This window comes from Stenella coeruleoalba (assembly GCF_951394435.1).
Source record: "Stenella coeruleoalba genome assembly, chromosome: 12".
NCBI classification, from domain to species: Eukaryota; Metazoa; Chordata; class Mammalia; order Artiodactyla; family Delphinidae; genus Stenella; species Stenella coeruleoalba.
In genome coordinates, this window is record NC_137158.1 from 7,841,729 (window position 1) to 7,858,170 (window position 16,442).

At 35.6% G+C, this 16,442-nt stretch overlaps 1 protein-coding gene across 1 annotated transcript in view; it reads left to right on the plus strand.

Annotated features, from left to right (window-relative positions):
* ADGRB3 (adhesion G protein-coupled receptor B3) overlaps nt 1-16,442 on the plus strand; it is an 802,351-nt gene that overhangs the window by 740,231 nt on the left and 45,678 nt on the right. Inside the window, exons 21-24 of the mRNA XM_079939099.1 lie at nt 5,530-5,680; nt 8,340-8,409; nt 10,737-10,803; nt 13,688-13,773. Coding sequence (XP_079795225.1) covers nt 5,530-5,680; nt 8,340-8,409; nt 10,737-10,803; nt 13,688-13,773 — 374 coding nt within the window. The remainder of the gene's footprint in view (nt 1-5,529; nt 5,681-8,339; nt 8,410-10,736; nt 10,804-13,687; nt 13,774-16,442) is intronic.

A 16,442-nucleotide genomic window follows, 5' to 3' on the forward strand; every position in this document is an offset into this window, starting at 1 on the left:
CTAGCCTTGTAAAATGAATCAGATACTTCTAATCTTTTTCTTTGGCCTGAAAATATTTTATAAAATGGGACTTATAATACATTAAGTTTGTTAGAATTTGCCGGTAAATTTTTCTGAACCTTCTGTCATTTTTGAAGATTTCTTTTATTACCTTTTACTACCTTTCCATTTTAGCTAAGATTAAATTTTATCTCTCAGGCCAATTTTGATCATTTATGTTTTTCTTGAAGAATGTCCATCTTATGTAGATTTTCAATTATATATATATATTACCTGCTATTCTTTTATGATACTTTTAATAACATTTTTTATTCCTAATGTTATTTATTTTTCTTTCTCCTCCACTCTTTAAAAAATCACAATAGCCAAAGGTGTAGCTGCTTTATTAGCCTCTTGAATCAGCTTGGGTTTTGTAGATCAATTTGACTCTTTTTACATATTTTCATTTGTAATTTCTGCTTTTGTCTTTATAAAACTCCTTCTGATTTCTTTAAGTGGCCCATTTATTTTCATTTTCTCTTGTTTTCTATCTGTGGCTTTAACTCTCCTGAGTACTGTCATAGTAAAATTGCACAAGTTTTGATACTGATTTTCAGTTCTAAATAGTTTATAATTTGGAATTTAATTTCTCTTTAATTTATTAATTATTTAAAAGTTTTCCCCCCAAGAGGTACAGAATTTTAATTTTGATTTCTAAACTCATTACATTGTAGTTTGTGAAAATGTCCTGTATGTTATCAAACTACTTAAGTTTATTTTATTCTACTTTCTGTCCTAGCACTAGTTAACTGCTATAAATATTCTATTTGTATTTTAAAGAACTGCACATGTTGTTTCTTATGTATAATATTGCAAAGGAAGAAGATTAATCACTTTTACTGATTGTTATAGTATTCCATATTACTATTTTTCTCCACTTTTCTGTGACTTTCTGAGAGCTATAGGTTTTCTTTCATTGTAAACTTAGTTTGACAGTTTGTCCTCATAGTTTTCTCAGGTTTTGTTTCATATACTTTGGAAACTTGTGATGAGTTTCATAGAAATGTGTTACTTTGGAGACTTCTTTATGGCCTGCTCCTTTTATCAGTATGAAAAGTCCTTCATCTCTTTTAATGTTCTTTTCAGTATTAACATTGTGACATCTGATTTTTTTCTTATTAGCATTTGCTTAATATAGCTCTTTCATCTCTTTATTCTCAGTCTTCCTATGTCATTGTGTTTGAGGTCTCTTATAAACTCATTACTGGATTTATTTTTTTTTATGCAGGATAAAAGTTCTTAACGTTTAACTAGTGAATCTAAAGCATTCCCATTTATTGTGATTCCTGTAGTTTGGAATTATTCTTATCCTCATTTAATTTTTCTGTGTATTATATTTTCTAGTTGCCCTTTTGCCTACCATTAATTGCACTGATAGATTTTTCTTAGTTCAGTTTTTCTACTATTTTACAAATATATTGTTTCCACCATTTTTGGTTACCTTAACATTGTTAAAATAAATGTTCAAACATATCTTTCTAACATCTAGAGTTACTCAGTATCTGAAATATTCCTGCAGACAAAAAAAGAGGCTTCAACATACTTTTAAATTACCCTGCTCCTTTGCAACTTTTATGTCTCACCTTTTAGCCCTCATTGATAGTATTTTGAATTATATATCCAAGTGGCTATATAATAAATATATATTTTTAATTTTTAATAAACATTTATTAAGACTTAACATATTTTAATATTGATATTCATGAGACTTCTTTTGTCTCATTCCTTTCTTCTGGATTTTTTATAATTATTGGTTTTTATTGTCTAGCAGTTCTTTCAGAGAGAATCTTAAGGTAATAAACTTCAAAGTTCCTTTCCATTCTAAAAAATGTCTTTATTTCTGCCTCTACCTGAATAATAGTTTTGCTGTGTGTAGAATTCTGCAAAGTTATTTTCCCTTAGAATATTGAAGATAGCCTATTGTCTTCTTATATCCTGGGTTGCTCACAAGGAATCTGACGTCAAGGTGATTCTTATTCCTTTGGAAGTAATCCTTCTTTTGACTCTGACAGCTTCTAGGATTTTGTCTTTATTCTTGATGTTCACAGATTTCATCACAATAGATCTTGGGGTGTGTGTGTGTGTGTGTGTGTGTGTATCTGTCTTCCAGCTAGAGGATCTTTAATGTTCTGAGAAATTTCCCCATAATATTTCTTTAAAGGCTTCCTCCTCCCTAAATTTTCTCTCTTTTTTTTCTTCCAAAAATACTTTTAAACAGATGTAGGAACCTCTGTATCATCCATATATCGTACATCTCCTACTTTCCATGTCTTAATCTCTGCTCCTAATGGGTAGCTTTGGACTTGGTATTCTTCATTCCTCCTTCGTCAGCTCTCTGTTTTTCAGGCATTTCTCACAGTACCTAGTCTACCATAGTTTACATATCTTTTCTTTCCAGTTATTTTATGCAACCTTTTCTGTTGTCCCTATGGATTTGCAATGAAAAGTGTACGTGAAGGTTATAGGTATAAACTGTCCTCAGTTTGCCAAGTTAAATACCTTTCCAAGTTTTGTAATATTTATCAACAACAGGGAAGGAGGAGCCGAAGAAGTGAATGATGAGCTTGAAGAGCTAGTGAGTGGCAAGCTGTGAAGACCCAGCTCTGATGGAGTTGAGAGTAGACACACATGGGCTGAGTAAAGACAGGGTGTGAGAGGGTGGAGATCACCACAGAGGGTCCGGTGGCAGGAAGAATTGACCAAGAGACAAGACATGAACGTTGACAGAAAAGGAAAATCAGAATTTGAGTTTATAAGTGGAAAAGTCCCCAGTACTGTGGGGATCCAAGGATGGGTGATCTCTGTGGGTTCCTGATGTGGGATTTAGGTTCTGTGGAAGAAGAAATCAGAGAATCCTGAGCCCCAGACTTAGAGTGGCCACCTTCTGGAAACTGATGGGACAAATGTGAAAATAACAGACTTTATTTGAAAATCGCTATTTATAAAAGTTGTACTTTAAAAGACAGCTTAGCAAATATAAGACATCAGTAGAAAAATCAGTGTGTGTTTCATGAAGTGTATATCTGAGTATACTGATCCTTCACGTGATAATGAAGCAAAATGTAGCTCCCTCTCTCTCAGCATCATAGCATCATAGGGTTTTGCTGTACCCTTCGTACAAGATTAGTTTTGTAACTTTAGACCTCTTTAGTCCACAGATACACCTTTATTACGTTGAGACAGCTTAATTCCATACTTGGAGCACTTTCTAGATGTATATGAATTTCATCTGATCATAGTAGGATGCCACCACCCATAGAAATGGGTCTTACTTCTCTCGTTACTGTATATTTCCCCACACACGTTGTGACCATATTATTGTCCCGAGAGACATGAATTCTCGAAATATAAATGTCAGTAACCCCAAATTATTTGTATTATGTGTATTTCAATTTACATTAGAATTAAAGGGAGTCTCATAAATCCCAAAGTAACAAGCATAATATAGCGAGAGCAAATTAAGTCACTGTAGTGAGACCTTGAGCATTTTACTACTTCTTACAAAATGTCAGTGCCTCCAGCACTTATCATTTAAACATTTCAACATTTTGCATTGTTTCATATAAGCCTGTACTGATAGTTTATAAATCAATAAACACATACAACTGAGAGGAGAAGACCAGTTGGAAGGAAATGACAGGTGAATTAGAAAGTGTAACTAGTCCAGGAATTGAATGGAAGGGTTATCTTTGAAATTCATATCGGGATCAGGGACCACAGATCAAGAAGGAGCAAAGTAATCAGCCTGCAGATGTTTAAACTTCAATGTGGAAAAAAGTCTGTGTCTCAAGGGCAGGAGGAATCACAGTTGGTTAAAGCTCCTGCATTATGGCTGAAACAGGAGTAAAGGGATGAGGAAGAAGGTGCTGGAAATCCATGACTTTCTCAGACTGAAAGTTATCAATTTCTTTATGGATTGCTTTTTTTTTTTACTTTTTATTTTATATTAGAGTTGATTAACAATGTTGTGATTATTTCAGGTGTACAGCAAAGTGATTCAGTTATACATATACATGTATCTATTCTTTTTAAAATTATTTTCCCATTTGGGTTGTTACATAATATTGACCAGAGTTCCCTGTGCTCTACAGTAGATCCTTGTTGGTTATCCATTTTTAATACAGCAGTGTGTACATGTCAGTCCCAAACTCCCATCAGTTTTGTAAGAATAAACTTAAGTACCAAGTAGATTTAAGTACCACATGAAATAAGGAATCCCATGCTGAAAAATGGTAACAGCATTTTTAGTACTACTTAAAAAAATGATGATTATACTCATAATCGATTAAGCAGTTGCCATCTGCCTAGCACAGTCCTATTCAGCATCTGTACATTACCCCTCCTCATTAAATCAACCTGGTGAGATAAACATGGTAAAGTTTTTTTATATATGATTAAAAGAACTGAAAAGCGAAATTAACATCTGGTGAATTTCCAAAGAATAAACAAATAATTTGAATAATTTGGGTTAAATTTTTTTAAAGATATTCTGCTATAGTGGATCGGAATGGAGATGGGAGGATGGGGATTGTATTTTTATTTCTTTGTTATGAGTTTTTAGTGATTTTTTTTGTAGCTCTCTCTGTTTTGCTTTTTTTCAATTTTTGGAAACAGCAAGACTGAAACTGACAAAGGAAGAAATTAGTTTGCTTACTGGGACTGGTTTATAAAGACTGGCATTTTAACAAGATTTACACAAAGAAATTATACCAGTAGTGAAGTAAGTAGCAGCCTTCACCAAAATGAAGCTGCTCATCTTTGCAGATGAGTCACAAGTAACTAATGGTGGCACATTTAAGTGATTAAGTCGCACAAAGAAAAAGGTCTCTGAAATCATGGCTGTGTACTGCCAGTGACTTGGTTAGCTTTTCAAAATGATTTGATTAGGATACACATTGTAGTGTAATAACACAGAGCAATGTATTAAGTGCTTTGAAATACGTATGCTATTTTTTTCTAGGCTATTAGCCAGACCTCATTTTGTACTTTGCCCTTACATCTTGACTATCACACTTGTATAAAAAAGCATAGTAATTTTTTTCTTTTGAAAGGCTGTGGCGATATAATCTTAACATCAACAGATAATACAACAGAGCATTATTGGTTAAAAAGGAAGGATAAAGAATGTACCAAAAAGAATTATGCAAGATGTCTGTAACTTAAATTAACCCAAAGAAAGGATCATTCCCATAATTATGTTTCAAGAAAAAAATTCAAGTAAAGTATTAATTTAAATCTCCCTAGAGTTTAAATTTACATTCAGGCTTCACCTCATAAAAAACTGAACACACAAGTGGAATTAGGACATTTTTTTCTATCATAGATAATGTACAGCATAAAGACTCCAGGGTCTCTAATTTCTGTAAATAATTACTCTGTCACAAAGCAGAGGTAGATATTTGAAGTAAAAACAATGGGTTGGAGATTAACAACCTTCTGAAGGACATGTGATGCCCGCATATTAAGTGTGAGTCTTTTCTGTTTCCACAGAGCATCTGTACAACCACCACTGCATTTTTGCACTTTTTCTTCCTGGCTTCATTCTGTTGGGTTTTGACTGAGGCGTGGCAATCATATATGGCTGTAACTGGAAAAATTAGGACGCGGCTTATAAGGAAACGCTTTTTGTGCCTTGGATGGGGTAAGCATATTAATATTCCCTTTTGTGCTCTTGTTAAAATGACCTTGAACACTTCTGTAATGAATGAAGCTGGAGAGTGTGATTATCCCCAGGCTACTTTGTCTAATTTGATATGAGGAAGTGGAAATATAGGAGGCTGGTCATATTTGAACATTCTTTGAGCGTTTGGAACTTTAAAAAGGAGTGAATATTAGATGACTACATAGCTGGGCAGTTGATAATCAATAGTGCCCACGTGGTAGGAAATGAGACCTGAGGTATCTACAGACAAGGAATCAAAGCGTTCTCTACTAATAGGTTCTGGAAACACAAAATGTCTTAAGATGTTCAGGGCTCAAAGCATGATGTTCTAGTCATGTACACTAACCATGTACTGTTCTCCCCACAAGAAAACTCTGAGGACTCCATTTCAATAGAGCTATTCGCATCACAGGAGAAAGCTGTTCAGACCATGAGTGAAACCTCATGGCTAGTCCGTGGGGTCCTCAAAGGAAACACAGAATTGCTGATGGGCTGAGGATGAATTAATTCTTCATTAGGAAAGTTTCTGTCACATTGACTTATGAAATGGACATCTGGAAGACCTATACATTTCAAAGGACCAATTCTAATGTTTAATCGGAATTAATAAATTGGTTTAATTATAATTAATTAATTAATTAGTTTAATTCCCTTAAGAAACTAGTTTTAGGGGAAAAAAACAGGATTTTGTCTTATTTGCCTTTGAGTTTCAAAAGACCTGCACTAAAAAACCTGGAGAATTTTGGACCAAATATATAAGAAATGCCTAATGTACCAGGAAACAGGAGAATAGGATGCTAGAGGGACCCTGAAAAATTAGAAATAAGTGGACTTATTACCATACCAGAATAATTCATGCTGGAAAATATAGGACCAAGAACACGAGGATTATCCATCAGTTTTCAGCTAGGGGATGTCATGTCTGCACAGGGAAATGGGAAAACCATTAAGAAGAGATTGGAGAATGTAATGTACTTACAGTTTCTTAAAAGTTTTGTCTGGATTTCATGTTAAAGACCTTCTAAAGTTGAATCAGGAATTGATTAGGTCTAAGAACTACAGTATGCAGGGAAATGAAGACTTTCCTTGAAGTATAAAGAGTAGCAATTGTCAGGAACCTTAGCTACCTTATTTAACATCATTACCAAAGATGATATTGAGGAGAAGGGTGCACAGCTGGTCTCCAGGATGACAGATAATATTAAACTCCTCTGGGTAGCAAAAAAGCTAAACCAATGGTTCTAGACTGTCAGGAGGTCTGGGAGTGGGCAGAATAGTGGCATATGAGTTTCATGACGGCAAAGGGCAACATAATAATTTAGAAAATTTTTAAATCTAAATTGTATGGAATGAAGATTATTAGCTCTTCAGCTAGGACCCAGAAGAGAATTTTTTTCTAAAAAACTCGGTCTGGTCAATCAAAAAGGTCAACTATATGAAAAAGGAAGAGAAGATGGAGGACAAGAAAGGGGGAGGAAGAGACATTATACATATAATTATATACATACATATATTACAAATATATGTGTGTACATATATATATGTGTGTATACACATATATATATATATACAGAGAGATATATACATATACACATACATATAATATCATATATATGCAGAGAGAGGGAGAGACCAGCATTTGTTTAAAAGAACATGGTGTGTTCCTCAGAGGTGCTCTTTACAGTTCCCATCATTTAAACCTCGTGAAGGAATGTGATATCATTTGAAGATTCCCAGAAGAGAATAAGAAAAAATGATAGGAAGAAAGAAGATGGATGGAGGGGACACAGGAAGATGATGGATTTTTCAACCTGAAAACACAAACATGGTCTTCCTGATAAAAAGGCATGACCGGATAAACCATTAGGTTAGACTGAACTCCATTCGCCAAAAACAGGGAGTTTCCATTGAACTTGAGCAAGGTAAGCATGATTCATAGAAACATAAACCGAAAGATGTCAGGTCGGAATTGGTGCAGGAATGCAGGCACTTGAATGCCAAGAGGGACTAAGTATTGTCCGGAGTGATACCTACCTAGAGGTTCATGAAGAAAAACTGGCATAAATTCCCTGAACTTTGTTCAGGATTGTTAAAGGAGTATGGGCAGGAAGCCTAAAAATCAATTCCTCGAGCCCTTAACCCTGTTCCTACATTCTTGTTATAAGTAAATCATAAAGAAGTAAGTGATTTATTTTTTCTATCTTATTATAAGTACAACTTGATGTGGATCGATATGAGGCCAACTGAATGTTCCATTTCTGTGATACTCCATCACACCAGAACATCCTTTTTCTGCCTTTCTGATTTTATAAATATAAATTTCCTTTATAAGAGTGTAAACCCCTAGGGAAAAAAACAAAAGATATACTAAATCTCTGTTATGAGTTTCCTTTAAACCCATGTCAAATGCGGTGGTAACCTAGCAACATCAGAGAAATGCGCTGACTTAAAAACCCAGCTGGTGTGCTCATGTCTTTGTACTTGGAAGAAATTTTGTAATGGAAACATACTTTATGAAGTGATTCATCTGAAGGTAGTTCCTCCGATTTCAGCACTCCAAGTTTGTTCTGGCTTTGCTTGAGCCAGTGTGCGCAGTGGTTGTAGCTGAATGTGAAGTGTGACAATGCTTTTCTTGCAGGTTTACCAGCATTAGTGGTGGCCACATCAGTAGGCTTCACCAGGACAAAAGGATATGGCACTGATCACTAGTAAGTCCGTCCACAGTGATAAATCTTGTTTATTATTAAGTAAATCATCAAATATGCTTCATTAGTCTTGGCTGGCACTGCTGATGGCTTGCACTTTATCACTGAGTCATTAACAATGGTATAAGTCATATTACTGAGGAATGATGGAAGCGGCTTAAATGCACAAAAGTTAAACACTAAATGCTGCAGGACTATTCAGAATTCTTGTTTCAGTCTCCCATGTCTTTGTAAGACCAGCGTCCTTAATTTCTAAAATATTTCAATATTTACTTTGCATGTTCAATCTCAGATACCTTTTTTAAAGAACTGGATAAACCTTGAAATGTTTACATTTTAGAATATGATTCCGATCTGAGCTTCTGATTTCACAGATGATAGTATATACTTGTAGCCACCAAATTATGTCACGTTAGTTCAAGTTTTGTTGCTATATTAGGGTAATGCATATTGAAACCTGTAGTTCAGGGAATCAATAGACTCCAAACTAGAAAATTCCTGGGCTGTGGAAGAAATTAGAAGGGAGAAAAAGGGATGTGGCGTCAGCCCACCCTAATCAGAGCTGGAATACTTATAACATTCTATGAGAGAATTTATAAGTCAAGACTACATTTAATATTTCAAATGTAAAGCAATGCACTTTCATATTTTACTTCATCTGCTCTTTCAAGTTGAGGAGACAGTAGAGAAATGAGGAAAGAGATGTGCATCTTATTAGAGGCATACGTCTTAAAGGGAGATGTCCTGTTTAACTGTGCTCAGGTTTGAGATAGGGATTGTTGCTAATGAGGCCCTCCGGTGGGTACATCCAACTGGAGAGTGTGCCAAAAGACACCACTTCACCTGCCACCCGAAAGAAACCTCCAAAGAATTGCAAGAACTCATGTCATCAGAGCACTTGCTTTTCTTATGCAATCGACAGTACAGAAAAACTCCCTGGTAGCATATGCTGTAGAGCAGTCCTAGTACAGCACCATTACCTTTAAGCTATTGCTTTTCACAGTAGCATGCCTCTTTTTGAAAGGCACCATGTTGGGGCCATGGAAAGAAGTAGGATTATAGATGGCACAGTTCCAATTTTCAAGGAGTGTATGATTAACAATGAATGCAATACGATGAGGAATGTATCAGTTTGAAGGTGAATTTACACAAAAATGCAGTAGAAATTGAGTAGTAGTCTCAGAGACACCAAACTGAAGCATTCTATCAGACTAAGGGCTTTTTCTCCAGGTATTTTATTTTTAAAATAGATATTAAATCGTCGACCTCAAAGTGGAAAAGTAGACTTTTATCTATCCACTGTTATGGCCAAGGAGCAATAACTAGATGCAGACTTTGAATCCACACACACATGCACACACGCACACACGCACGCATGCACGCACGCATGCACTGATTTACATAGTAACATTCACCTTATTAAGTGTATATAATTCTGTGAGTTTTAACAAATGCATAAGTCATGTAACCACCACCACAGCCAATATAGAAAAGTTCTTAGAAGAGAGAGAACAGTTATTGTTAATTGTTGATTGTTGGTCACTTTGGAGGCAGTCTGCTGATTCGGAGGACTGAGAAATAATACGGAAAGGGTCAGAGGTCAAAGACAAGTGCATGAAATGGTGGGCATGACTGCATCAAGGGGACCTCTTGACAGCCCTCTGCTATGAGAGAATGAGTGTTTTTACCTAAGTGGTTACCATGTCTCTATCAATGCAAACCTGCCTCTCTTGGTGAAGCTAGTAATTGAAACAAACACAGCTGTATTTATTTTTATTCAAAAGCTTATCTTCAGTGATTTTTTTAGTAGTCTAAGAAAAAGTAAAATTAGAAGAAAAAAAAAAGCATGCAAAATGTAGATTATCCATTCTTTGCAATGATGGCTTTTAAACCAATGTCTCCCACTATCTCAATGGTCTCAAAGAAGAACAGGTAAATGGCACATACAAGACTCTAAAAACATGCTGTTCTTGCTTCAAAGTATATTTGAAAAATTCCATAATGGATGTAAAGCAGCATTTTACAAAACTTAATCATCACCTTTGTACTGAAAGTCAGTATAAAAATCTCACTGCAAGAGTAATTTGTCTAAAATGTTTTAACTGCCCAACAGTAAGACCTTATAATCAAAGCGTCTTTTCTGTGAGAGGTATATAGTATTTCTTACTCACTAAATGAGCTAATCTTAGCTTTTTTCCGCTTCTTCTGTGCTATTTTTTTAAACTACAAACCTTTGAAATATGCCAAAATTCCAAGTTATTTGTATCACACTTTAGTGGTTTAACCCTTATCACTAATTTTTGTTAGTTTTTATCTGATGTTATTTTCAGCTGCTGGCTCTCCCTTGAAGGAGGACTGCTCTACGCTTTTGTGGGACCCGCAGCTGCTGTTGTCCTGGTAAACACCGAAATCAACTTAGTTTGTTTTCTTAGCAAAGGAAGGCTACCTCGTTTGCATTAGAGAGACACTTCCGTATTGTGTAGAAATGTTAAAGTTCAATGAATCTTTGCTTACATTTGAATGTTAACTGCCATTCAGTCCTTTATTACGCTAAAATATTCTTATTTTGAAGGCTGAAGAATTAAACGTGGGAGTGTGGGATTTCTCTTACAGGAATTTCACATTTGTGACGAAGTTTAAGTTTTGGTAGATTCTTCCTCATTAATGTATAGAATTTCATCATTATTATTTCAGCTTCACACTACTCTGTATGAGCTACATAGTTATTAGCATCTCTTAATAATAACTGTGGCTGATACCAAATAGCAACAAGAAAATATGTGTTCGTGGGTCAAAGTTTCTTAGCCTCCGTGCTGCAGACATCTTGAGCTGGACATTTCTTTGTTGTGAGGCTGTCCTGTGTGTTTATCAGCACCCCTGACACCTACCTACTAAATACCAATAATACCCTTCAGTTGTTAACAATCAGAAAATGTCTCCAGACATTTCTCAATGTTCTCTGGGGGCAAAAATCTCCCCCCGGCCCTGGCCCCAGCTGAGAACCCCTGCCATATGTTATGCATAAGTTTTACAAATTTTTCTTTTCTGAATCAGAAAATAATTCCTTTACATGTTTGTTTATAGGAACACGAAAATTTCCCACTAATCTGCCTTTCTTTCTCTCTCTCTGAATTTATTGATTACAAATCTTTCTTGCCTAATAAATCTTTGAAAAATGTTAGAGAGTAAAGAAACAATCTGAATGAAATACAAAGATCCATTCCGCTGTACAATTAGATTTCTAATTGAAAAGTTACCCTTTGGTTTCTTGAACAATTCATTCAATAAATTGGAAGCTAACGATATCTTTCTTAATAACTCTGCGTGACTTTTCTTCCTGTAAAGCTTGTCCTTCTGCCTCTAAATTATAACAGAGAGCAGGAACTGTGTGTGATTCACAAGAAAAAGAAAATCTAGGCATGAGGGTTAGAAGAGCATAGGGAAAATGAAACTATTGCACACATTTTTGTCTGCTGCATTAAATTTTTATTTAATCAATTGAATTATTTCCCTAGGCTACTAGGTTAACATACCTATAACCCTAAAATGAAGAAACAAAAAGTATGTGTATAATTGAAAGATAAAAGGTCTTTGGAGTGGTGATGAATCCCCTCCTGATTAAATTGTAGATAGACTCCATGGAATACACTTTCTATTTTTTAGTTCAAATAATAGACGTACAAAGATGAGTAACTCTTTCTCTTGATCAAATGGCATCTTGTAAGGAAACTATGAAGAGTGACACCTAAGTCCTTACCTAACGGGTGCTTTGGATCTTCCTTACACCAGTAATTCAGCAGATTTCAACTTTATGTTCCGTCTGCCCAAAGCATGTTGGAGAAGTGGAAGTTTCTTTTTTTATTAACTGGTCATCCTGCTTCATTTAAAACAGAAGTCTTGGGAACTGCTAGTTTCAGTGTAAAGGCTTCCCCATTTGCATTGGGGGTCGCACCAAGATTCTTTTGACCATGGAGGGTGAGGGGCAGCAAGGCAAAAAGGAGAAAATATTTCTCCTTGATTATCTATCTTGGTTCCAGCATTGTTCTGGATTCCTTTATCAGGAAGCTCTGGTAGGTTAGAGAACCGGGAGCTCTTAGAATAAAGCTGCTACATATAGACCACGGTGGGGCTTCCCTGTTGGTCCAGTGCTAAAGAATCCACCTTACAATGCAGGGGACGTGGGTTCGATCCCTGTTCAGGGAGCTAAGATTCCACATGCCGCGGGGCAACTAAGCCCGTGTGCCACAACTCCTGAGCTCTCGTGCCTCAAAAGAGAGCCCGCGTGCCACAACTACAGAGCCCACGCAACCTGGAGCCTGCGTGCCACAACTAGAGAGAGAAAACCTGCACGCGGCAACGAAAGATTCTGCATGCCTCGTGGAAGATCCCGTAAGATCCTGCATGCCGCAACTAAGACCCGACGCAGCCAAAAATAAATAAATTAAATAAATAAATAAATAATAAATCTTTAAAGAAAAATAGACCACAGCAATCTCTACAGCTTTTTACAATTTGACTTGAGAAAGACAACCATGTGTGATTTCATTTCAGCTGTACCATGCAAAAGACCTTTCGAGTGGGTGAGAGAGTCTTAGGAAAGGCTGAGAAGTGTTCAATGGAGCACATTGTAAAAATCAGTGTTAGTGTACATCTTAAAGGATGCTGCTGAGTTGAAGAGGCTTTCTCCTTTGTCTAGAAAAGCATGGTGCAGTAAAATGCTCCCTACCTCATGGGAGAAATAGCTGCACACTGTGCAGAATCGAGGCGTTCCGTTCTCCCAGCTGGGAGCAACAACAAATCCTTAGCACCTTTGGATCCAGGGCTCACCCTAGCCACACACTGCGAGACAAAGTCTTTTGATTCCCAGGCATAGGGTAAAACTCATTAACCAATTTATTTTATTCAAGGATGACTCAGAGAGAAGAATGCCAGCTTGGCATAGTATGGCAATTGAAAAGTTCGGCAGTTGAATGTTAATTTCCTCAGTGTAAGCTGCAAAGCATAGAAATTAAACGTGCTTAATGCACTTTGAAACATTAAGGTCACACACCTTTCCAACTCATGAGGATCCTTTAAGAGACAGACACTAACACCACTGTTAAAGTGTCCCAGTTTCCTTTACACACTTGTAAAATATTTGAGAAGTGCTTCCTATCACTACCATTGTGAGTATATAATTCTGCCGAGGTTGTGAATGGATAAAAGTGGGTTTTCAGGAAAAATCAGGGACCCGATCCCCTTCCATATCATTGAAAGGCCAACCTTTGTTTCTATTTGACAGGTCAACATGGTGATTGGCATTTTGGTATTTAATAAACTTGTTTCAAGAGATGGGATCCTAGATAGAAAGCTGAAACACAGAGCCGGGTAAGCTGCAACTGGTGGATTTCGAAGGGTCTTTACCAGTGCGTCCCATACTCCAATTCCAGGTCACCAACTGCATTTGACCGTGCCTTGAATTTTGTTCTTGACAAACTGGTGTGTATGGTAGATTCTGTCATTCAAGTTTCCAATGGGCTATTCCTAAAGAGGTGTGACGAAAATCTGAAAATAATTAAAAAGACCATTAAGAAAATCTGGATTTGTTTGTGCATATTGCCTCTTTGTAAGATAAGATTAAATGTTAAGGCTAGCCTTGAAATTCTTGTCCTTGGGTGTGGGCTTCCAAAGACCTCCTAGTTTTAGTCACAAAGGACAGCAGGGTAGATTGAACATAATTTCAGTATGGGACACAAGAGAATCAGGACCAGCAAACCTTAGGAGGGCAAAATATTACATTTTCTTTGATTCATTGTATATATCAGAAAAAGTCTTCACTTGAAATAATCACTTCTGAAACACTATTCTTATCATATGTATTCATTTTTATGACATGTTCACTATAACTTGCTACAAAGAGTTACTCATAATTGTCACTTGCACATTTTAACCACTTATAAAATTTTGAAAAGCATGTCCTTCAATTTTACTGTCATTGTAATATCACCATATCTAATGACTTAATAACATTTCATGAGCAGGTTGATAGCAGCTTTTTAAGGTTATATTGTTAGCTCATATAAATTTGTAAAAACTTGAATGAAATATTAATGCCTTTGAGTTTCCCTTTGTATCATTTTTTATAAAAAGTTTATAGCTTTCTCCTTTCTGTTTGACTGTACTTTCATTCAAAACTTAACCCTTAATTGTTCTCATTTCTTTAATAATTTATGTATTCTTTAATAGGCATGGTATTTTATCACTGACTGGTGGGAATTTCAAGTCCTTTGTGTATTTATAATCTATGTAATGATTTATAAGACAAGATAGTCCAGGCAGTTTTTTTTCCTAGTAAAAGACTAGGTTTAGTGGCTTTCAGTATAAAATTTGATATCAATCATATCAAGCATTAGAACTTGCTGTGATGAACAAAAACATCATTGGAGGCTCCTTTCTGAGGGGGAATCACTTCCTACCTAGAGACTGTCTTCACTTCAGATGAATCTCTAAAGCAACTTGAAATAGGCAGACTTGAACTTGTACAGACACTGAGCTTTCTATACCATGTGAACTTGAAACTGTCACACTATTACTCATTAGTCTGACGTATGGTTAGAATTGGAGCAATAGCTACTTCAGTTATTTCTTGCCTAGATTAATCATGTTAGAATAAATTGTTCATATTGGGTACTGGATATAGAAACTCAGTTCTGCCACTAGTGGTGTAGACTTGTATAATTATTGTTTTTAATTGGGGTGTGGAGTGGGTTAGTGGTTAGGATAAAGCTTTAAAATAAAATAGAAATCCACGCTCAGTATTTAGCTCTGCAGTTTCCTAGCTGTGTGTGGGGATAATAACTCTCGCCTCATAATAGAGTCTATGAAATACAATGTGTATAAAACTTTCATTAGAATTTCTAGCAAATAGCAAGCACTCACTCAGCAGGTGGTGGCTATTGTTATGATGGGTGAAATGAAGAAACCGAGCTGCACAGCTGGCTTGCAAAGGACCCTGAACTTCTGTCAATCATTTTACTATTCCTGACACCGAAGTCAGAAAAAGAGACGAGATTATCAGAATGAGCTTAATGCTAAGGATTTATTAAACTCAGTCAGAATTTTTTTCTCATTTGATTATTTTATACGTAACATCCAGTTCGATTCACATAGCTCTTTGGAAGAGATAATATAGGTTTAGGAGAAATGACAACATTGTCAGATTATGAATTTAGAAATTATCCATTTCAATCTACATAATAATTTTTAAACCTTTATTTCTAAAAATATCATTAGAAGTTACACCTATTTTACTGGAAAAACTGAGTCAAACAGTTTTTTGTTTGTTTTTTTTTTCTGGTACAAAGGCCACTGCTGGAGAAATAGGGATGATGTTAGTACAAGTTGTAGAAGCAGAATGCTGCTTACTGTCCAAAGCAGAAAAGGACTATTAACAAATTAATGACTCTAGGCTTAAATATTTTTTCTATAGTAGAAAATCTTATTTTAGCTTAAAGATTGAAATTTGCTCTCTATTCCAAAGTGTGATTGAATGTCTTTTTTTAGAAGATATGAGTATTTGCAGCTAATTTTTAGTTCACAGAGAAGCAGTGGGACCAGTAATAAAGACTTCAGTGAAGAACAAATAATCAGAATTATCTAAAGAAACATTGGGCAGGAAGCTAATTGATTAACTTAACAATTGATCTCCCTAATTGTAAATATTGACCATTTCAGGTTGTTTGTATATATATATATAAAACAAGTGTTTCTTTTGAAACATTATTATTTATTTAGAATCAAATATGGTACCAAGATGTTCCTCCTCTCATTTTATCTACTTCTTCTATCTATTCCCTTTCCTCTTTTTATCATCAATTATTAGAAACTGCCAGGCATATAGTTTATGCTCAGTAAAGATTTATAAAGGAATGAGTGAATGAATATTTAAATAATAGTACAATAGTTTGACAAGTTTTGTAATACCCAAACTAGATTAACTTTTTCTGATACATAAGTGTATTTACCAAGGGGGAATTTATTGCAAATATCAACACATC